Source organism: Scophthalmus maximus, chromosome 10, assembly GCF_022379125.1.
Source record: "Scophthalmus maximus strain ysfricsl-2021 chromosome 10, ASM2237912v1, whole genome shotgun sequence".
In the NCBI taxonomy this organism is placed as follows: domain Eukaryota; kingdom Metazoa; phylum Chordata; class Actinopteri; order Pleuronectiformes; family Scophthalmidae; genus Scophthalmus; species Scophthalmus maximus.
This window is the reverse complement of record NC_061524.1, coordinates 2,226,444-2,249,635: the sequence shown is the minus strand read 5'-3', so window position 1 is coordinate 2,249,635 and position 23,192 is coordinate 2,226,444. Positions and strand designations below refer to the sequence as shown.

Sequence of the window (23,192 nt, the reverse complement as noted above, 5' to 3'; positions counted from 1 at the left end):
GGCCACTAACGTTAAGGCTGGCTGTTCGATCCCCGCATGCCCTTGTGTCCTTGGGCAAGACATCCATCCATCATCTTTACTGGAGAGAACCCACGCAGCCACGGCGAGAACATGCAAACTCCACATTGAAAGGCCCTGGTTGGTCCGAGCCGGGGTATGAACCCAGAACCTTCTTGCTCTGAGGCGACATCTTGGGCAAGACAGTCAACCCTGAATTGTCTCTGACGACTCCTCCAGCACTGTATGAATGTGACAGAAAAAGCACAGTTAATAGCAACTGTGTAGTGAATGTGACTTGTGCTGTAAAGTGTTTTGAGTGATCAATAAGACTAGAAAAGTGCTATATATAAACACAGCCATTTACTAGACAGACAGATGTACTTTATTGTAGAGCTGCAACAGTTAATCAATTCATTGATTAGTAATTGATTACTAAATTGATTGCCAATTATTCAATTATCTCTGATTTCAGCTTCTTAAATGTGAATATGTTCTGCTTTCTTTGCTCCTCTATGACAATAAACTAAAAAACTACAAGTCCCCAGAGTTGCATTCAACAAAATGCTCTGTGGGGGGATGGTACAGCGAGAAACAGCAAATCAACTGCAGTGAAGGTACGAGTCTGTAAAGCAGTCTTACTGTATGTTCCACTGGTCCGGGGTCAGAAAACAGTCGAGAGAGAGAGAGAGAGAGAGAGAGAGAGAGAGAGAGTTTTTGATTTTTAAAAAACAATGTTTATTAAGATTTACCAGAGAACATCACGGTCCTCTAAAAATGAAATGGAAAAAACACAACAACAACAAAAAAATAACTGAAAAAACAGAATAAATCAGGTCATAAACACAGAGAAAGATGAGCTCTCCCTCCTTCACTGAACACAGACTGGTTTAAAAACTCCTGTACGTCGTTCATCCGAGAGTTGAACCTGAAATCCACTCACCCTGGCTCACACCAGAGACACGTACATTTGTGTCAGCCCGTGTCCGGACACATTTCCTATCTTGTCTTTCCTGCTTTTAGAAATCGAGAGTGAGAGTGAGAGTGAGAGAGAGAGAGAGAGAGAGAGAGGGAGAGAAATTCAGAAATTAAACAAAGTCAAAGAATATGAAATGTCACTCAAAGTATTCTAGGAATTCTGATGTTGAATTTCAAAATGAAAGCACTTAGACATTTCTAAGATAGCATAACTCAGATATGGTTCAATAAACAAATGAGAAGCTCTAGCTACAACCTTTATTAAAGACGACAGTTTAAAGTCTAATCCAAAGTAAATTTATTTACTGTCTTCTGTCTAGGAGGCGGACCCCCACTCTACTTTTAAGGTTAGACTTCAAACTTTTTTTTTAATCTAGTATTATTTTTGTAATCATAAAAACAACTGTTCTCTCTCTCCTCTCAACAACCGGTCGCAGCATAAGGTTCTGTTAGAGATTTCTTCCTGATAAAAGGGAGTTTCTTTCTCCTGCACAGTCTCAGATCTGCTCACTGTGGGAACTGTTGGGTTCCTCTTTAATATTTTAAGGTTTTGACCTCACTATGTAAAGAGCCTTGAGACGATGTATGATGTGGGCGCTATACAAATAAAATTGAAATACAGGAAGACAGAAAACTTGGACAGATAGGTCAGGGTTTGTCACATGGCGTTTCATAAACACACTGATTAACTAATTGATTATTTAAGAAAACAACTGGTAGAGTTAATGTGTGTCTGGTTGTGGGGCGCATTATTTCATTTAGCTTTCAAAGAGATCAAAGTCTCTGATACATAATTGGTTTTGTACAAGGGTGAGGCAGGAAATCTGTAACATTTTGAGATTTCTAAGATCAATGGTAACTCAACTCACCAAGCCTGTTTGTTGAGGTCTGTTGTCTTTCCAGTTTCTCTTGTCACTTTCTCTCTAGCCATCAGCAGGAGTGGCAGACAGTCAGCCAGGCCACCATGGCGGTGAACATCCCACGAGTGATACTGATGGTGCTTTTCTACCTGTTGGTCCTTGGGACTGGCATCTGGGCTTCTTTCAAGTCCGAGGGAAAAGAAGAAAAGTGGAGCCAATGCAATGGAGATGACTCTGCTGGGAAACCGGAGCATCAACTGGATGGTGGGAATCTTTACTATGACAGGTGAGGAAAGCACAGCTGAAAACAATAAGATGGACGCTGCAGGGTTGTCCCAGGGTCTCTGGGACGCTTGAAGGGCAAAATGCATTTTTCACATCACCTACCTACCTCTTTAAAAAATGAAGAAGACTGCTGTGTGAGTGATTATACAAGTTGTCGTGGTAAATAATGAATCTATATTAATCAGCTGTAGCCACATGTCCAAAATGTCAAGGTTGAGCAGGAAGCCGGACCCAAATGCAGGAGTGCACTTTAAATAGTTTTTAATCAAGCAAAAGAAACTAAACGTACGGAGTCTGTACGTAAAACAACAAAACAAAGTCCAACTAAGGGTGTCCACAAGAAATAGCAAAAACGGAGTCCAAACTAAACACTAGAGCCAGGGGCAAAATCACAGACGTTCAGGAACAGGTTGGGAGCCAAAACCACAGGGACATACCGGGGTAGACGACAAGGAAACCAACAGCATCTCATGAACAGACTTGGGGAAAAACAACAGACGACCCAACACCGACAAAAGGAAGCACAGAGACTAAATACACACAAGGGGGGCGGGGCAAATAGAACACAGGTGAGACACATTAGGAACAGGTGCAGACAATCACAGGGGCAGGAGACACAGAAAAAATAAGACACCAGAAACAAGACACAGGAAAGGAAGTTAATCAACACATGGGAAGGGACTTCAGAATAAAACAGGAAACCAAAACACGGAATCATGACACAGGGGCAGGAGACATGGGCAAAGAAAAAAAGGAACTGACAAAAGACCGGGAAACAGTTCCGGGGGACCACCGACAAGGGACGCGTCGATCGGCCCACCAACTGGCGAGAAAGAGGCGTTGGTCGGACCACCAACGAGGGACGCGTCGATCGGCCCACCGAATGGAGACGTGATACAGGCGACGGTCGGACCACCAACGGGGAATGCGTTGATCGGCCCACCAGCTGGGGACGTGAAGCAGACTATGGTAGGACCACCAACGAGGGACGCGTCGATCGGCCCACCGAATGGAGACGTGATACAGGCGACGGTCGGACCACCAACGGGGAACGTGTCGATCGGCCCACCGGCTGGGGACGAGGAGCAGAGCTAGGCTGGACCACCGACGAGCGGCGCGTCGATCGGCCCACCGACGAGCGGCGCGGCGATCGGCCCACCGACTGGCGACGTAGAGCAGAGCTCAGCTGGACCACCGACGAGCGGCGCGTCGATCGGCCCACCGACGAGCGGCGCGGCGATCGGCCCACCGACTGGCGACGTAGAGCAGAGCTCAGCTGGACCACCGACGAGCGGCGCGTCGATCGACCCACCGACTGGCGACGTGGAGGGGCAGATGCCGACCGGACCAACGGCGAGGAACGCGGCGATCGGTCCACCGACTGAAGACGAGGAGGGGCAGACGTCGACCGGACCACAGAAGAGGGAAGTGTCGATCGGTCCATCGACTGAAGACAAGGACGAGCAGACGCTGGCCGGACCACCTACGGGGAACGTGTTGATCAGTCCTCCGACTGGCGACGAGGAGGAGCAGATGTCGACCGGACCACCGACGAAGACTGGTCGATCGGTTCATCGACTGAAGATGAGGAGCAGACGTCGGCCGGACCACCGACGGGGAACATGTCGATCAGCCCACCGACTGGGGACGAGGAGGGTTCGGCTGGACCACCGATGAGTGACGTGTTGATCGGCCCACCGACTGGAGACATGTAACAGGCATTGGCCGGACCACTGACCGGGAACGTGTCGATTGGTCCACTGACTGGGGACTTGGAGCAGACATCGGTCAGACCACTGACGGGGAACGTGTCGATTGGTCCACTGACTGGGGACTTGGAGCAGACATCGGTCAGACCACCGACGGGGAACGTGACGATCAGTCCTCCAACTGACGATGTGGAGACCGGCTGTACACTCGGAACCATGATGCTAGCAGGCCTGATGCTAGCCACGTGGGGTGCTGGCTGGATGGCACACTGGGAGGCTGGCTGGATGCTAGCAGGCCTGATGCTAGCCAACTGGGGTGCTGGCTGGATGGCACACTGGAAGACTGGCGGGAGGCTAGCAGGACTGATGCTGATGATGAATAATAATTATTGAGGCCACTGTTCTACTGGGAACTGTCCCAGCTTAAAAAAAAACTAAACCTGCATAAACCAATTCATTTTAAATTAAAATATTCTCGGAATCATTCAGTTGGATGAAAATTGTTGTGAATTTATAATCCAATATGACTCATCATCAAGATCCCACTTTAATGTGCTCAGTGATGATGAACTATGATCCGCGTCCATAAAGCTGGTGTTTGTCCACTAACATGTCTCCTGTGTGTTGATCCATCCTGTAGCTACATGGGTTGGAGGAGGTTTTATTGTTGGCACAGCTGAAATGGTGTATACGCCGTCTATGGGACTGACAAGTGCCATGACAATGATGATTTCATACAGCTCATCTTTTATCATTGGTAAGTTTGATTGGTTATTGGAATTGGTATTTGATTTAACATCATCAGCATCAGCACACATTAGTATCCATCATTTGTTTGGATGCGTTTTAAGCTCACAGACATTTTTTTAACTGTCATTTGATGTTTTTCTTCTTTGGAATTGTAATTTGCCCATTTTCAAATCAAGGTGGCCTGGTGTTTGCTAAGCCAATGAGAGAAATGAACTGTGTGACAATGATGGACCCTTTCCACATCAAGTATGGAAAAGTTCTAACAGCTGGACTAAGCCTGGTCTCAATCGTTCTTGATATGTTGTGGGTGCCCATAGTACTAATTTGTTTAGGTAAAGTATATTCAGACAAAATATAAGAGTGTGTATACAATACCTTATTCTGTAAAATAAATGTACATGAATAAAATTTACACAAAGACTGTTTAAACATACGATGACACTGAAACCATGTGTTTGACAGGAGGAACCATGAGTGTGGTCCTGGATTTGTCCTACACTGTGTGCATCTGGATCTCTGCTGCAATTGCCATCACCTACACACTGCTGGGAGGTCTCTACTCTGTGGCCTACACAGACATTATACAGCTTGTTCTTGTATTCGTAAGCTTGGTGAGTTTGTTGTAGGTTTACATTTTATATATTGTGGATGCCTCGTTTATTACTTACATTTTATTTGCCTCTGCAGTGGCTCTGTGTTCCCTTTGTTTTGATGAACCCTAACTGCTTGGACATAAGCCAGACACTGTGGAACAACACCTTACACGCTCCCTGGATTGGTTCACTGGGACTGAACAAGACCTGGATCATGATTGATGATTTCTTATTCTTCGTAAGATGAAACAGAACTGTGAGCAATGTCAAATGCGGTTCACACTAGTCTTGATTGATATCCTCGTAATGATGACACATAATGTAGGTATTTAAATGTTGCGCCCATTTTAAAATGTTACTATACAATCAGGCATGATGTAGGCAGAAGCCATGATTTGGAACTGTCAGGGTGAAATTTCACTTTCACTTTTCTTCTCATGTGTCTCAGAGTTAATAGCAGTCAGAAACTTTGCTATATTTACCCTATACAATTGCATTATTAATAATGAACTGAACTGTTTCATTTGTCAGGCACTGGGGAGTCTGGGATATCAGCTCTTCCACCAGAGAACCTTGTCGGCTTCTTCGTTAGCCACAACCAAGCTCACATGCTTTGTAGCTGCAATCTTCTTACTTGTGTTAGGAATTCCTCCTATTCTGCTTGGGGCAGCGGCTGCATCTACAGGTACTGACAGCTTATTAATACTAGTGTAACTGTAAAACCTCTTGTCTTTACCCTTTGCCATAAAAAAGTAATTTCTGTTTATGCAGTTTGACAAAAACACTTTTGTTCAAACACATGGCTATGTTATTGGTTTAGGGCAGAGCAGGACAACCTTACATAGTCGAATGATTTTACCACAGAGAGCACAAAAACACAAAATAACCAATTGCTTGAACTGAAGAATCTCAATCGACTGAGGGTTCTCAGGCTCAGACGGGGATTTATATCGATGCTTGGACCCAGTTCTCAGAGGGGGCAGTCCTAGGTTTGTTGACTCTTTAGGGTGGTAGGCTTCTCTTAGTGTTACTCAAACAAATAATTTGGCCATTTGTCAATGTTTCTTTCATCTGTTCCTCAGACTGGAACCTGACGTCCTATGGTTCTCCATTTCCATACGAACGTGGGGAAACATCTCAAATCCTGTCCATCACCTTGCAGCACCTCACCCCGTCCTACATCTCCATTATCGGAACTGGATGTGTAGCCGCTGCTGTGATGTCATCAGCTGACTCTGCTTTGATTTCTGCAGCTTCTGTCTTCACCTCCAGCATATACAAGAACATGCTGAGGCCACAGGTGAGAAAATGAAAATATAAGAAGGTAATTAGGAAGGTATTCCAAACCTCTGCACCTCTTCCTCTCTATTTTTCTCTCCAGGCATCAGACAGAGAGATTCTGTGGGTGATCCGTGTTGCTGTGGTGGTAGTCGGTGTGGCTGGTACATCACTAACCAATCAGAAAAACAGCATCTTACTGTTCATATTTATTAGTGCTGAAGTGGCCTATGTCGTAATCTTCCCCCAACTGGTCTGCGTCCTCTTCGTCAGTAGCTCCAACGGTTATGGAGCTGTGATGGGATTTGTGGTGGGAGTGGTCCTGAGAATGCTCAGTGGATTCCCATCACTAGGGCTACCAGCTGTCCTCCACTTCCCAGGATGTGTTCTTGAGGACGGTGTTTATGTCCAGTACTCTCCAGTTAAGACCATCTCCATGCTGTCTGCCATTGGTGCCATTGTGTTCTTCTCCAATCTGGCTTCTGTGCTCTTCAACAAAGGCCTGCTTCCTGAGAAGTGCGACGTGTTTAAGGTGAAAGCTCAGGACTCAGTACAACAGCTGACACCAGAAAATGGTGCAGAGGAAGACAAGAAGACTGAGGCCCTGATTAACAACTGCTCTCAAGCTGAGGCATCCGAGCCAATGATTAGTTCAGAGTGTTAGTGTCCCTGAGTAACTGCTGTTTGAATTTTAACAGACCAGTATGTACGACTAACATAACACCACATCACTTTGGTGATTCCTGCCTCCAAAATACAACGTTGTGATAAGTGTATTTTGTGATATTAGATGATGGCCATCATTTTCCTTAAAGCAATGAAAAGTGCTCTATTAATAAAATGTATTATTATTATTTTTACTAAGCACAGTTGGATTAGTCTTTTAAAAAATAATAATAACTAAAAGACATGGTTAAAAAGGAATCCATTCAATTTTGGAAGAGGCTCATCCAGGAATTTTTTGTTGGTGGGACACCTTGATGAAAACAATCAGGCATATTAAGCTGACTGATATTCATCAGTGTGTTACATTTTGCGCTGTTTCAAATAATATTTAGATCTAGCAGATTTTACTGTGGTGTTAAAAGGGGACATTGGGCCTTGGTGGAGGTTCGGGTCTATTGAGAGGCATTGTAGCTTGTCAGTTAGCATTAGCGGGGGGTTTCCAGACCATAAATACAATGATGCAACACCGCGAAAATACGTTGAAGATATTCGACAATCTTCTCACCAACCCCGATTGTTTTTTATGAATAGTATCTGAATTTTTTAGAATTTTGTTTTCAGGAGGAGATCGACATTACACTACATCTCTAATTGACATATAGAGTTTACGTAGCTCTATATTTCATATGAGTTACGTGTTCATTATTATTATTATCATTTTATATTCATTATCCTATCACTATGGTTTGCTCAGCTTTTTGCCTTTTCTAACTAGCATGTCAACACAACACAATGCTAATTGGCTATTACGATTGGCTAATTGGCTTTCACGATACCGCGGATTTTGCATTAGACTACTCAAGTTTTTGCATGGCGATTGTATGAAATCTCGTTTGAGCGATAAATTCGCTTTACGTTTGGTGTGAACGCACCATTGCGGCTTCGCCAACAATGCAGATCATTGACCTCACTATGTAAAGTGCCTTGAGACAATGTATGTTGTGATTTGGTGCTATACAAATAAAATTGAATTGAATTGAATTTAATCATAATCTCCATCACAGACGAATGACAGGTTGATAAAAAGACAAACGAACAGCAGTTGTACCCAACATAAAAAACAATGAGAAACAAACCAAAACTAAATTAAATCTGCTCGATCCACATTTTTATTTGGATCCGCACCAAATTGCACACACTCATTTTCTGATTTCAAATTCTGCACAACAACACCAATGTGTATATCTGATCCGTCTCACCTTGATTCTTACAACTAATCTGGACGCAGCGGGGGTTTTGCGTTTCCATCACAACGTTGTATGTGGTACACAACAATTAACCTCTAGGAAGTACATACATACAATATGGTCATAAAGTGTCCCATCAGGATTGACGGTGTGTGTGTGAGTGTGTGTGTGTGTGTGTGTGTGTGTGTGTGCACGTGTGTGTGTGTGTGTGTGTATTTGATTGGCCAACTCGGTACGATGACAATGACTTCCGAGTCCTCAGTGAGTCGGAGCAGCTCTGTGAGAACCAGCCGCACATCACACTGTACATCAATACATCAGTACCGTCCCCCTCTCTCTCAATAAGAGCCGGTTAAAAATTCAAAATCTGTTTTATTCAATCCTTTAATTCAAGGCAAAATTTACATTCGTGTTTTTACAATAGAAAAATAAATCAGATTCTTATTCATCTATCAAGACTTGTTCACTCCACTTAAACACTCTTCAGACATCCTCTGAACCAACAGTGACTTTTCAATTCCTTCCCTCTCACACTCGTCTGTGTGTGTGTGTGTGTGTGTGTGTGTGTGTTTTCAACAATTTCCAAAATGTCTTTCAAAATGAAAAATCACATGAGATATGTCAAAGAAACTACAGCTATTTTGTTTGAATGACAGTAGATTTAAACTTTTAGATCTTACAGATATATATATAGATCGTATATATAGATTAATATAAAGATGTTTGATTATGCAGCCGAATGCGGGAGACTCTCTATTTGCTCTTTAACTTAATAAAAACAAAATAAAACAGTAGAGTCAGTGTAAATCTGTGAGCGGAGAGATTCTTTTCAACCTGATTCAAACATCTGCGTCGCGCCGTCTCTTCCACACGTATAAGACCGAAGAACTCTTCTGTTTCAGTAGAACAACACATCAGGTCTTCACGCTGACCACGGAGTCCTTTCACACAAATAACGAACTCAGAATTAAACCACAGTATAACGCAAAACAATCAGTCACTCAGTTATTAAGTGTATGGTATTGAAAATAAATCAATCAAACCCAATAAATCGATGGCCGACAGTTGCCATTCATCAATAAATAAGTCACCTTCTCGATGCAGCATCGCTGACTTCAACTCAGCGCAAAGTAAAAGTTAAGACAAACGAAAGAAGGAAAAGAAAAAAAACATCTTCACATTGTCAGCCGAGCCATTGTCCAGCAATATTTGGCGATCGATGAATCTATCGGGGTTAACAATCACATTATCAATGACACCCTGATTAGATGTCACACAAGTCCCTGTTGCTCAGAGGTTCAGGTCCCTGAACCAGGAGCTGAGTGAATTTCAAATGCTCTGTTAGTTGAAAAGATCCTGCAGCAGCCAAATACAGTTACTTCCTGAGGGGGAGGGATCAACATCTGTCAGTCAACACATCAGCCCGAGCATGAACACACTGCACATCCTCCCTGGACGGACACACACGTTAGGAGAAGACTTGTGCTTCGTCAACCTCAGTATGTTTAAAACGATAGAATCGAAGAGACAAATCCTAAGTTCGTCCTTTTTGTCTGCCGCTCGTCTTTGTTCCGGTTCTTCCTGATGAGCCGGCAGCCACTGCGTCTGGATCTCATGGCGAGTCTCCGTTGGTCTTCACCTGGTCGAAGTTACACAGGAGGCTCTTCGCTCCGTTCTGCCACGAGTACAGAGTCTCCAGGGGAGTTTTCCCGTCCTGCACGGCAGAAACACACCAGCACAACTGAAGCTCGTGTTCTTGGGATTCACCCACGTAGACGTCGGCCCATGTTAAAACATTCTAACCCCCGTTACCGAGGCTGCAACGTACACCCATACAAACTTCCAGAAACTGGTCAACTGATTTTGATAGAGACAGACTATAGTCTGGCTTATACACAGCCAGTGATCGTCTTTATACACAGCCAGTGATCGTCTTTATATACAGTCAGTGATCGTCTCTATATACAGTCGCTGATCGTCTTTATATACAGTCACTGATCGTCTTTATACACAGCCAGTGATCGTCTTTATATACAGTCAGTGATCGTCTCTATATACAGTCGCTGATCGTCTTTATATACAGTCAGTGATCATCTTTATATACAGTCAGTGATCGTCTTCATATACAGTCAGTGATCGTCTTCATATACAGTCAGTGATCGTCTTTATATACAGTCAGTGCTCGTCTTTATATACAGTCAGTGATCGTCTTCATATACAGTCAGTGATCGTCTTTATATACAGTCACTGATCGTCTTTATATACAGTCAGTGATCGTCTTTATATACAGTCAGTGATCGTCTCTATATACAGTCACTGATCGTCTTTATATACAGTCAGTGATCGTCTTTATATACAGTCAGTGATCGTCTTTATATACAGTCAGTGATCGTCTTTATATACAGTCAGTGATCGTCTCTATATACAGTCGCTGATCGTCTTTATATACAGTCAGTGATCATCTTTATATACAGTCACTGATCGTCTTCATATACAGTCAGTGATCATCTTTATATACAGTCAGTGATCGTCTTTATATACAGTCACTGATCGTCTTTATATACAGTCACTGATCGTCTTTATATACAGTCACTGATCGTCTTTATATACAGTCACTGATCGTCTTTATATACAGTCAGTGATCGTCTTTATATACAGTCAGTGATCGTCTTTATATACAGTCAGTGATCGTCTTTATATACAGTCAATGATCGTCTTTATATACAGTCACTGATCGTCTTTATATACAGTCACTGATCATCTTTATATACAGTCAGTGATCGTCTTTATATACAGTCAGTGATCGTCTTTATATACAGTCAGTGATCGTCTTTATATACAGTCAGTGATCGTCTTTATATACAGTCAATGATCGTCTTTATATACAGTCACTGATCGTCTTTATATACAGTCAGTGATCGTCTTTATATACAGTCACTGATCGTCTTTATATACAGTCAGTGATCGTCTTTATATACAGTCTCTGATCGTCTTTATATACAGTCTCTGATCGTCTTTATATACAGTCTCTGATCGTCTTTATATACAGTCAGTGCTCGTCTTTATCGTGAAGTTGATCATTTAAATGTACATTTCCAGAGAGCAGGTGAAGCTGCACTAAGTCTTGTTGCCGTTCGTGCCGAGGCGTCGCTCTGCACTTACACAGTTCTTGGTGTTGAGACTCGCCCCGTACATCATCAACAGCTTGATTATCTTGAATCTGTTGATTCTCACCGCGTCGTGCATGGGCGTGTCTCCGTCCTGCAGCGTGGGAGGAAGAACACACGTTCAGCGTCGGTACAGTACAGCTTCCTGCGCAAGACATGTACAGTGTGAAATCTGGTTCTTACTCTGTCTTTGGCATTGACGTCGGCTCCACAGTGAATGAGATGCTCAGCGCACTCACAGTGTCCCGTCCTCACGGCAACATGGAGAGGAGTGCTGAGCAGCTGAGGAGAGGAAACAAGGAGAGGAGAGGAAACGAGGAGAGGACACGAGGAGAGGAGAGGAAACGAGGAGAGGAGAGGAGGAGAGGAAACAAGGAGAGGAGAGGAAACGAGGAGAGGACACGAGGAGAGGAGAGGAAACGAGGAGAGGAGAGGAAACGAGGAGAGGAGAGGAGGAGAGGAGAGGAAACAAGGAGAGGAAAGGAAATGAGGAGAGGAGAGGGAACAAGGAGAGGACACGAGGAGAGGAGATGATAGAAAACAAGAAGGGTGGAGGAGAAGGAACAAGGAGGGGGAGAGGAGAGGAAATAAGGAGAGGAGAGGAGAGGAGAGGAAATAAGGAGAGGAGAGGAGAGGAGAGGAAATGAGGAGGGTGGAGGAGGAGAGAGTAAAGGAAATGAGGACCGTTGGATTGATTTCTATCTTATCGACTGATACTTTGTGAAGCTCGTGTTGGGGGAGAGTCTTTTTCCAATGTCACCACTAGATGACAAAAAATCGAAACCAGCTCCCGAGATCTTCATGTGGCTTCACGTCTTTTCCTCTGACAACAGGGGCGACCTACGGTGACCCCCCCCCCCCCCCCCCGATGGCGGCGCGTGGACCCACCTTGTCCCTGGAGGTGACCTTTGCCCCCTGGTCGAGGAGGAGCTGCAGGGCCGGCAGGCTTCCTCCTCTGCAGGCCCAGTGGGCCGCTGTGGCCTCCAGCTGCAACACACGGGCATTCAGATATCAGACACGGAAAACTCACATCCGGTGAGGAGCCGCCAGCATCGCGTGACCTGCCTGAACCGTGAGAGGCTGGTGTCACACAAGATGGCTGCCGCGTGACCGCATTAGACTACATGAGGCGTTCTCACTCCTCTCACCTTGTCTTTCTTCTCGATGGCGGCTCCGGCCTCCAGGAGCCTCTTCATCACGTCCGTGTTTCCCCTGAACGAGGCTTTGTGCAGAGCGCTTCTCTGGAACTGGACACGAGAGGATGCGTTTTCACTTTTGACGGCGTTTATTTTACGGATGGATCAAAAGAACTCGATCCCAACCTCCATACCATCCTCATCAGCTCCTCGCGTGTATTTCAATTTATCAGCGTGGGAGGGTTTGTTTGTTCACACTCACGTGGTCGGACACATTGGGGTTTCCTCCGTCACGTAGGAACTTCTCCACCACTGGCAGCTTGTTCTCCATCGCCGCCGTCAGAAACAGCTGCTCATCCACCGTCTCCGGCTGGAAAGAAAAAGAACATGTATTAAATAATCATCACCTCAGTGATCGTTCACGTGACCGACTCAACTCACTGTCCCTCAGATTTTTCTCTCTGCATTGTGTGAAGACCTTTGTATTAGCAGAGCATGCTATTATATATATTATATATCATATTTTCAACGTGATAAACGTTACCACGGTCTCAGGCTCCGGCTGCTGCTTCCTCCGGACGGGAGTCTTCCTCTCTCTCCTCCTCTTCCTCAGCTGCAGGATGTTGAACAGGTCGTCCACCGTCTCCAGCTTCAGTCGGCCGCTCTTATCCGTCTGAGCGGAGACGAGACGGAGGGAAGAAGAAGAAGGAGAAGAAGAAGACGAAGAAAAGAGAAGAGGGAGAAGAGCAGCGTGTGTGAGGCCTGTGAGTTAACGACACTTGTGAGTGTGTTCGTCTGGAAACAGCAGCTTGTTCAGGTACTGGAGTTACATTTCATCAACTCCTCATTTGCTCTTAAAACAAAAGTAAAAACCTTGAAAACAGACTGTCGCTCAAACCACATTTACATCCGCTAGATCCACCAGATCTCTCTCATCACAGAGTCGGTCAGTAAACGTGTCTCATAGTTTCCATGAATTGTTTTTCTGTGAAATCATTGAACATGTTAAAAAACCTTGTGTCTCACAATGTTAAAGAAAAGAGGATCAAACAGTCCTGGCCCCGCCCCCTTTGTCCAGATCCACACCAACATGTCATGGATTCTTTCTCGCTCCATGTTCCATCAGACAGACAGGAAGGCAGACAGACAGACATGCAGACAGACAGACAGACAGGAAGGCAGACAGACAGACAGACAGGAAGACAGACAGACAGACACATGGTACAGAGAGAGACAGACAGACAGACAGACAGACAGACATGCAGACACATGGACAGACAGACAGACACATGGTACAGAGAGACAGACAGATGGACAGATGGACAGACAGACAGACACATGGTACAAAGAGATAGACAGACAGACAGACGGACAGACAGACACATTGACAGACAGACAGACAGACAGACAGACAGACAGACAGACAGGAAGGCAGACAGACAGACATGCAGACAGACAGGAAGACAGACAGACAGACATGCAGACAGACAGACAGATGGACAGATGGACAGACAGACAGACACATGGTACAGAGAGACAGACAGACGGACAGACGGACAGACAGACACATTGACAGACAGACAGACAAATGGACAGACAGACAGACACATTGACAGACAGACAGACAAATGGACAGGCACCGAACACATCACCTCCTTGGTGAAGGTAAAAATCAGATGAAAAGAAAAGTGAGGGTTCTGTATTCTTTCGTCTGCTCACGTCAGTGGCATCCTGACGAGGAGAGAGGTGTTATACTCACATACAACCTCCAGGTGGCAGCAAACACCAGCTGACACACTGCAGCTCCAAGTGATGGATCTTCAGCACTGACACACGTGGTTGACGCAGTAACTCTGCTTCCGCTGAAACACCGACTGACTCTTCTGATCGTGTCACCCAAATAAAGGTTTATCTTATTTTATGAATTATCTCGATGAGAAGAAACAGTTGAAGATGTTTTGACTGATCAGAGAGAGATCAGCTGCACGGTCATGGCTGTTTCAACCTCTTCTCATTGGCTCCTCGTCGGTTCCAGGATGTTGATCACCTTCAACATCCGACACGACCCGACTCCAGATTCTACAATTCATCTGTTGATCCAGACAGACAGAAGCGCCTCACTGAACTAAGGGTCTGTCTGTCTTCCTGTCTGTCTGACTTTCTTCCTTTCTGTCCATCTGTCTGTCTGTCTGTCCGTCTGTCTGTCCGTCTGTCTTCCTGTCTGTCCATCTTTCTGTCTGTCTGTCTTCCTGTCTGTCCGTCCGTCTGTCTGTCTGCCTCTCTGTCAGTCTGTCTCTCTCTGTCTGCCTGTCTCTCTGTCTGTCTTCCTGTCTGTCTGTCTGCCTGCCTGTCTGTTTGTCTGCCTGTCTGTCTGTCTGTCTGTCTGTCTGTCTGTCTGTCTGTCCGTCTGTCTTCCTGTCTGTCCATCTGTCTGTCTGTCCGTCCGTCTGTCTGTCTGCCTCTCTGTCTGTCTTCCTGTCTGTCTGTCTGTCTGTCTGCCTGATGGAACATGGATCAAGTTCAAAGAATTGAAAGAAGGAACGTTTGATCTCTTTTTTTAACATTGTGAGACAGAAGGTTTTTTTAACATGAGGAACTTGAACGTCACTCAGTGGAGTTACTTCCTCCCGCCACTTAATATGTTTCCTTCAGGATCCAAGAACTATTTAAAACTTGGTTGACACCATGGTGGTGACATCAGGCACAGACCCTCCGTGGCCGTTCTTACATTGAGCGCTGCGACGCTGACTTGCTCCTGTTCACCTCCACTGTCACTCTCCTCCGACAGAGCTCCGCCCACTCCGCCCAGCTCGCCGTGGGACCTGCGGTCGTCGCGCTTCTCCTGATTGACGGCCGCCTCGTACACGCCCGCCTGGAAGTCGTCCGCCTCTTTGCCCTCCGACCTCTTGCCGGTCACCTGAAGGAGACGACAGAATCACCACACGACAGACGTTCGTACGAGCTGAGGCAAAGGTTAAAAGGTCACAATGTTGTAAATATGCTCAAGACTTTATGAAATAAAACAAGGAAACGTTTTGTAATCGGTTTAGTCAGATTTACTGTCGGAATAGAGACAGAGGAAGAAACGAATGAAACACACACACACAGATGGGATTTATCCACTCATGAAATGTGCAGGGTCAACATGATTGACTCAGACAACTCTGCTGCTGAATCGTCTCAGTGATTAATCGTCTTTACATCAGTTTGTACTCAAACAGATCTGGTGAAATCAGCTGACTTGAAGATTTACATGAAAAGAAAACTGAGATGATTTTAACATCGATCACATGTTCAAGTTTCATCAACTGTTAAACAATGTTCTTGTTAGTTTGTTAGTCCGACAAATGAAGTTTGATGGTAATTGACACTTTGCATTTACAGTAAAATTATAAAAAACATAAAAAATGATTAAACACTAATTCACATCAGAGACTCTGAGAGCTGAAATGTGCTTTTCTTGCTTAAACCAATCGGGAAAAATCATTTCAAGCAAACATACACATTCTTTGTTTTCTTTTTAAGTTCATTTTTTTCCTTTCACGTGTAAAGACTCTCCTCTCGGCCTCCCGTCAGCGGCTCTTACCAGCTCCTCGACGCTGTGCAGCCCCATTCTTCTTCTGCTCCGGGTTGAAGTAGATGGATATGGATATGAATATGTGTGGATGCAGTTTAGTCCAGTGGCCTCTGATGTTCACCGGGTCTCTGCCTGTATTCTCCGGCTGCAGCCTCTTATATAGGCTGTCAAACCTCTGCAGAGACAGACGGGCTCCTGTCACTCAGCTCGGATCACATTACTGTCCTCATGTGCTCATTTGGCATCAGTCATATCCCCCCTCCCATCTCCACACTCGCCCCTCCCACCACCACCACCCAGCTGGCTGTAATGACAAAACATTACAGGATTAAAACAACAACTTTCCCTCTTTTGTTGTCGTACAAACTAAGCTACAGAGTGAATCATCTGTTCTAGCAGACAATCTTTGTCAGCGCCTCGTCATGTCGATGAATGTGGCCACAGACATGCAGTGATGTCACAGTGAGGAGACAAGGTTCCCGGTGGTGGAGGAATAAATAGTCACGCACGTCCAAACATCGTCTCAGGGCGGCACAGCAGGTCACAGGTCAAGGTCAAAGGTCAGCAGGACGCCTGGCGGCGGGAAACACGATGTAACGCCATGTCATTCCTGTCCGGCCAGTGAATGACCGGCGCCTGATGGAAAGGGACGTTACAAGCTGCACGAGCTCATCGTCCACCAATCAGAGGCCGGAGAGGAAGGACAAATATTTGAAATGGTGATTCATTATTATTAATTATTATGAGGCTAATGGGAACAAACAAACAAACAAACAGGGCTTCGCGAGCGTGGCTTCCTCTCTGGGCACCTGGCTAATCGGCAAACGTGCTCGTGATCATCTCATCACCAGGCTGCTTAAAATCCAGGTCAATGTAATGCTTCCACGCTTTGGGGATTTCAGTCTCTTAGAAAATGGCTGAGACTTCTACCGTAATCACATTTCCCGCACCTCAACTTCTTTTACTGACTCAGCGATTTTCAAAAGAACCTGCTCTTGAATCTCTGGTGGCAAAGTTGCAAACCGCAACCAACTGAGCGTCCGACAGGGGGACACTTTATGGCGGCGCACCGCTGATTCCATTTCTGGTTTCCGGTTTTTCCAACATCCGGTTGTTTGCTGCTGCTGCTGAAAAGTATTTCAACTTTCTTCTCGGCATTTCGACTTTATGCCCGATATAGTATTTCGACTTTATCTGAACATTTCGAAAAAAAAATCTTCCCCCTCATTTTTTTTCTTATGCCCTAATACTCCTCCGTACACTGTAGCTTTTAAGAAAGTGGTAAATAAAAATCACAATGGTTAAATGGGTTCTTGCTCAATTGTGGTCGTGTCCCAACCCTCCACAAAAGTTTTATGGAAATCGGATTCGTAGTTTTTGAGTAAAAACACAGACAAACAAATGACAACAACAACAACATGACCTCTGAGGTGGAGGTGAATATCGCAGCTCGTGTGCAGTTTTTTAAAGGTTTTGACGTTTCGCCGCAATGAACCATTTGCCTTTTAATTATTATTGTATTACATTATTAACCCACTGACAACAAATAAGAATAGTATGACAACAGTAAAACTTCCAGTCCAGAAGAATGAACAGAGAATAAGAACAGGGGCGGACTTTGGCCACGACTGAGACGTCTGCAGTCGTGTTGTCCACTGACCCTTCAGCTCCTCTCAGAGCCAATCATAGCTGCGAGCTATTTATGACTCTGACCTTGTGACGGAAATAGACGGTAAAGGGGAGAAACGTTTTGGGCCGGAGAAGTTACCGTGTGCCGCTTTTTTAACATCCGACCGCACTGGCGCTTTATCCGCAGCAGAATGAAGTTCAGTCGGCAGCGAGTGCTCGTTTTCAAGGTGGTCCAACATAAAACAAAAAATACAACAGACAATTCACGTACAACTTACATACATACATACAAAAAGTCTCTCATTTACCGATCCCCACATACCCCTCTACCCTGAACCCACAACTCTCGTACAGAGATTAATAGTAGGAATAGTAATACTAATAATACAATTATATAATAAGAATAAGAAAAATAATAATAATAAAATAATAATAATCATAGAATGAAGTTTGGATTTTAACAGATATATTGACAAGTACATGCTTTACAAAATTAAAAACACAAGCAGACACGACCATTAAAGGCAGCAACATGAGGTTTAGAGAAAGGATCAAAGTAGGCTCTTGAAGATGTGTAGTGAGTTAATATTTCAGTTAGTCAGTTAGTTATTATGCCAGTTAGCTGGCAGAATATTCCAGTCAGAGGCACTTTGAATTGTATTGAATGTATGACTAAGAGGGTAAACGTATAAATATGGGGTTAGATATTGTTTGACATAGGAGGTATAGTTAAGATTGATACATTTAAAGATACATAGGAGGCAGTGGTAGTGTCTTTGAGTATTTGGGGATAACCAGTTCAAAGATTCGTACATGGAGCAGTGATGAGTATGATCCATTCAAATATTCCCTCGTCTCATTTAGGATTCACATGAATATGTATATGAACCATTTTTTAAATGTCTTTGACTTACCTACTTTTGCTAACTTAGCCTAGTGAGTAACTTAGCTGTGTTGCTAATGTTAGAGAAAACCACGGTCCTCATCACTGGTCTGACTTAATTAGCCAACTTAGCGCACTTAGCTTGTGAAGCTAATAGTGTATAGCTAACGTAAGATCACCAGCTCTGACTTAGCTACCTTAGCAAACCTCAATTGTGAAGTTAATAGTTTGTCGCTAATGTAAGATAAACTATGGCCGTTAATAACAGCTCTGACTAGCCACCTTAGCAAACTTAGCTTGTAAAGCCAGTATCGCTAATGTTAGGACCGGATCACCAGCTCTGACTTAGCAACTTCAGCTAGCTTATCTTTGTTGCTAACCGCTCTCCTCATCACCAGCTCTGCTAACTTAGCTTGTAAAATGCAAAAAAAATTAGCAGAACCTGGACTTTACTTTAATAGCCCCTGTAATGCTACGGACAAACGAGGGCTATCAGACGTTTTCTAGGTGCTAAACTTTACCCCCATTCGATTGAAACACAATGTTGCGACACACGAAGCAACAACTTATTTATTCGGTTATTTTGGTGCAGTGATGGAGCGCTGTGACGACCTCGCTGACAGCTCCACCGCTCAGTCGGGAACGGCAATATCATGTTGATGCAATGACACGGTGAGACTAAATCAATAAATAGGAGCAGTTCATAAAAATAAACCGCAGCGTCTATTTCAGCTGCCGCTCGCTCGTCTCGAACACACATACTGCTTCTGTCATCTTCGGCAGCAGATTAAAGAGGAGTGTGAGGACGACACCATTTTCTCGTGTGTGTGTGTGTGTGTGTGTGTGTGTGTCGGGGGTCTTACGACTGGTTGTGTTAAACCCCTAATGGATGTACAGTATCACAGGATTCTGTCATTATAAATAGGTCTCGTGCAGCATTCCTGCTCTGGAAATATATATCTAGTTTACTCTATTATTAGCTGCGTAAATCCTGCTCTCACCCAGTATCCTGGTTTGAGCTGTGGGGGGGTCGCTGGTCCTGCCCTCTGTGAGATCGATTGCAGCTTTGGCAATGTTTACGAGTGTGTCATCGTATGAAGATAATCTTTCACTCAGAGAGACAAACCGTCCGGTCGTTAATTCACGACGCCGCTCGCTTCCTGACAAGCGCCCGCAGGCCCCACGGGCCCCCGCCAACCCCCCGCCCCCCACCGGCTGCCCCTGTCAGGCGTCCTCTCTCCGTCCGTCTGAAAGAGCTGTAACTCGGACGGGGATGAAACTCAAGTGTAGCTGATGACGCTCGTTTGTCCGCCCTTGTCAGAGACGACGTGACAGGCGAATGACAGCAGAGATGGGATGAGACAAGTCGTGACCGGGAGCTGACGTCGACGGCGCTCCGTCCTGTTCGTGTTCATGTGTTGGATGAACGAGGAGCACGAGTGACAGAGAGAAGTTTATTAGGAAGTTTCCTAAATCTAGAAGTGACCAGGAAGTATTTCATCGGCAGCTGTTCCGATTCTCTAAATGCTTATGAAAGGTGCGTCAGTGCTTCCTTCCCTATCTCCTTCAGGGCACACTGGAGCCTCCTATGCGAAAGGAAAGGAGACATAGACGGCCCACAATTCATTGCGGCAGCGATATTTAACGTGACGCACCATGAACGGACGTAAACGATTCAGTCCGAGGCAGAAGTAGAAGAAGAAGAAGAAGAGTATGAATACGACCCAGAATACTCGGGTCAAGGAATAGTAGATAGAAGGGACAATTTAGACCGCACCCATGTCTGTTGTGCGCGCGGTTGTTTCACTTCCTGTCCTTGTCCGTGATTGTCTGCCCCGCCCACGATGTGTTTCACCTGCGTCCAGTCCATTTTTCCAGAGTAGATCGGTGAACCTTAAAAACATGTTCCTGCCGCCGTTGTGTCCTGTTTTTCGGCTCCCGGGAAGAGGGCGAGACACGACACCGACCTGTTGCTTCAGGTGTCTCCTCCTGCAAAGTACGTCATGGAAATAAAGTTTGTTGCCAAGCAGCGCCGGACGGAATTTGGTTAACCGGAAAATAAGTTATTTGTTGCCAAGCAACATGTTCTCAACTGCCTGTGTTGGGAACTGCTAGGGAAATAGTGAGGTCGTCTCCTGTGCGCGCGTGTGTGTGTGTGTGTGTGACTATGATCTTCATCAGTGGGTCGATGTGAGACTCGGCGTCAGAGAGAAAATTGACACATTTGTCTTCAGTAGCGTTTTGGACCCTGACGACGGACGAGGAGCATTTCCCTCATTCAAATGAATCATCATGGAGAGATTTTTACATTTAGTGTACATATTTTTGTGGGCACACAAAGTTCTTTAACAGAGAGATTCACTGCCTAAGGTCACAGGGTGTGTGTGTGTGTGTGTGTGTGTGTGTGTGTGGGTCTGTGTGATCATCCTCATTACAGTGGGGTCAAAGGTCAAGTGCAATGAACCAGCACCTGCTGTAACCACTCGCACACACACAAACACGCACACACACACACACACACTGCAAACACGACTCCCTACACAAGTTATTTCCATCTCACACCGCTGATGACAAACAATCTATAATCCTCCTCTAATCTGCCTCACGCCTAAAACCTCAGCACGGACGTCGACAGAGGTCAGTCGGCCACACTTCTTTGGCATGTGTGTGTGTGCGTGTGTGTGTGTGCGTGCGTGCGCCTCCACAAGAACCATCCAACTACTCGGCACAGACAAGTTGACCACGGGCGCAGTGACGGTTGTCATCAAAGATCTCCAACACCAAACTGCAGCTCAGGACGGATCAGAGCTTCGCCCCAGGGTCAAGGTCAAAGGCGTGTGTGTGTGTGTGTGTGTGGGGGGGGGGGTCTGGTCACGTGACACACCTCCGCAGGGAGGCCCAGTTCAGACTGTGGGTTCAGAGAAAGAGCAGTTTGATGATGAGGATGTTTCATCTCCTTCAGAAACAACAGTGTTCATTTTAATGATCTTTGTTGATGTGTTCTTATTTTTATCATATTTGATTTGTCATGTTATCATGTTCCGCTCGGAGACGTGAGAGAACTCCTGGTGAACTTTGTGAACTCTTTGGAGACTTTTTTCCTCGTGTGTGTGTGTGTGTCTGTTGATGTTAAGTGACTTTCTTGTGGTCCCTTGTGTTTCGTTACATCTTAAGAGTTAAATTCAATATTCCGTTTTTTCCCTACCCTGCATTTTGGGTCTTGCTTCAACAAAACGCTGAAAATCAGGCTTTTATCAAAATATATCAACCACAGGGATGGTTGCTTTTGGAACATTTTAATTAGTTTGGTTTTCTTTTTCCAAACAGGATCATTTTAACAACCTTTTTATTTTGTCTATTAAATATCTTTGACATGTCAACTGTAAACCTTTGCCTCAACAAGGACAAAAAAAGTTTCATTAAGTTTCCTGCTTGAAAAAAATTAAACAAACCAATTTGATTAAAAAAAAATATATATATATATATATATATATAAGATTTTAAACATGATTTCCGTCATGGAGTAAACATCCATATAGAAATATTGATTCTGACAAATCCTTGATGACAGTTGTCTGCTGAAAACTGATTGGAACGAGCGTTGGTTCACTGGGCGGCACCGAGGTTTCAATACTCTCAGTTGGTGCAGAAGAGTTTAAGTGATGATTCAAGAGAACAACGGTGCGTTTGACGAGTTCAGCTTTTTCTTTGTGAACTGACTTGTTTCTTCCTACAAGAACTGTGCAGTGACTTTGTCCCGATTGAGATTGTACGGTGGTTGTTAGTCAGAAACACTTCCTCAGCAGGGGTCCGTCCCCCTGACTCACCCTGACTCACCCTGACTCACCCAGCAGCATGTCTGTGGTCGGGGCAGCAGCGCTGAGGGAACTCCATCACTTCCATCACACCCTGAAAACAATCCCACTTTGGTATTTTTTTCACTCAGCTGCTGTTCAGCTGCCGCGTGCTTCGTTTCCAGGGTTGGGAGCACTCCAGCCGCACATTTGCTGATACTGAATATAAAACAGGTTAAATTTAAAGTAGCTGGACACAAACCTAAACTAAGAAACGTAACCCTAACCCTGAAGGGTTTTTTCCAGAACAGAACAAACTTGTCACTTTGTGAGTAATAACACTCAGGATGTGGATCATGAGTTTTATTTTTGTCAATAAGAAGCCATTTTAAAATCCACATGAAGGAAGTGTTTCTATGAGTGTGGTAGATTATTGTAGTCGTATCATTATTAGTATTATTATTATAGAGTATTATGATGAATATGAGCTGCTGGTGGAAACAAAAATGTAACATTAAGTATCTGTGATAGACTGTTTCTTAAATGTTTCTCCATCAGCAGATATTGTATCTTATTTGTTATTTTTGACAATTTTTTTTATTTTAGCAGATGCAAAAAAACAAAACAAAACAAAAAATCATGT

General features: G+C 44.7%; 1 protein-coding gene and 1 pseudogene across 1 annotated transcript; one reads left to right on the top strand and one right to left on the bottom strand.

Moving 5' to 3' along the window:
• Positions 1-1,924: 1,924 nt before the first annotated feature.
• LOC118283837 lies at positions 1,925-8,593 on the top strand (annotated as a pseudogene).
• Positions 8,594-8,718: 125 nt separating this feature from the next.
• ankrd1a (ankyrin repeat domain 1a (cardiac muscle)) lies at positions 8,719-16,407 on the bottom strand. Its single transcript, XM_035606241.2, has 9 exons — positions 16,253-16,407; positions 15,395-15,583; positions 13,211-13,339; positions 12,929-13,036; positions 12,679-12,777; positions 12,419-12,517; positions 11,714-11,812; positions 11,526-11,624; positions 8,719-10,077 (listed from the first exon to the last, which is right to left on the bottom strand). Exons 1-9 carry the CDS (start codon positions 16,277-16,279, stop codon positions 9,976-9,978), a joined length of 951 nt encoding a protein of 316 aa, XP_035462134.1. The 5' UTR covers positions 16,280-16,407; the 3' UTR covers positions 8,719-9,975.
• Between the last annotated feature and the right edge of the window lie 6,785 nt (positions 16,408-23,192).

What these genes read in the sequence shown, in the direction of transcription:
- ankrd1a (XM_035606241.2), bottom strand. Translation starts at nt 16,279, where the DNA reads ATGGGGCTGCACAGCGTCGAGGAGCTG. An exon ending in TGCACAGCGTCGAGGAGCTG is followed by an intron (nt 15,584 to 16,252) that starts GTAAGAGCCGCT and finishes CGTCTCCTTCAG; the next exon opens with GTGACCGGCAAGAGGTCGGA. An exon ending in ACGTCAATGCCAAAGACAGA is followed by an intron (nt 11,625 to 11,713) that starts GTAAGAACCAGA and finishes CCCACGCTGCAG; the next exon opens with GACGGAGACACGCCCATGCA.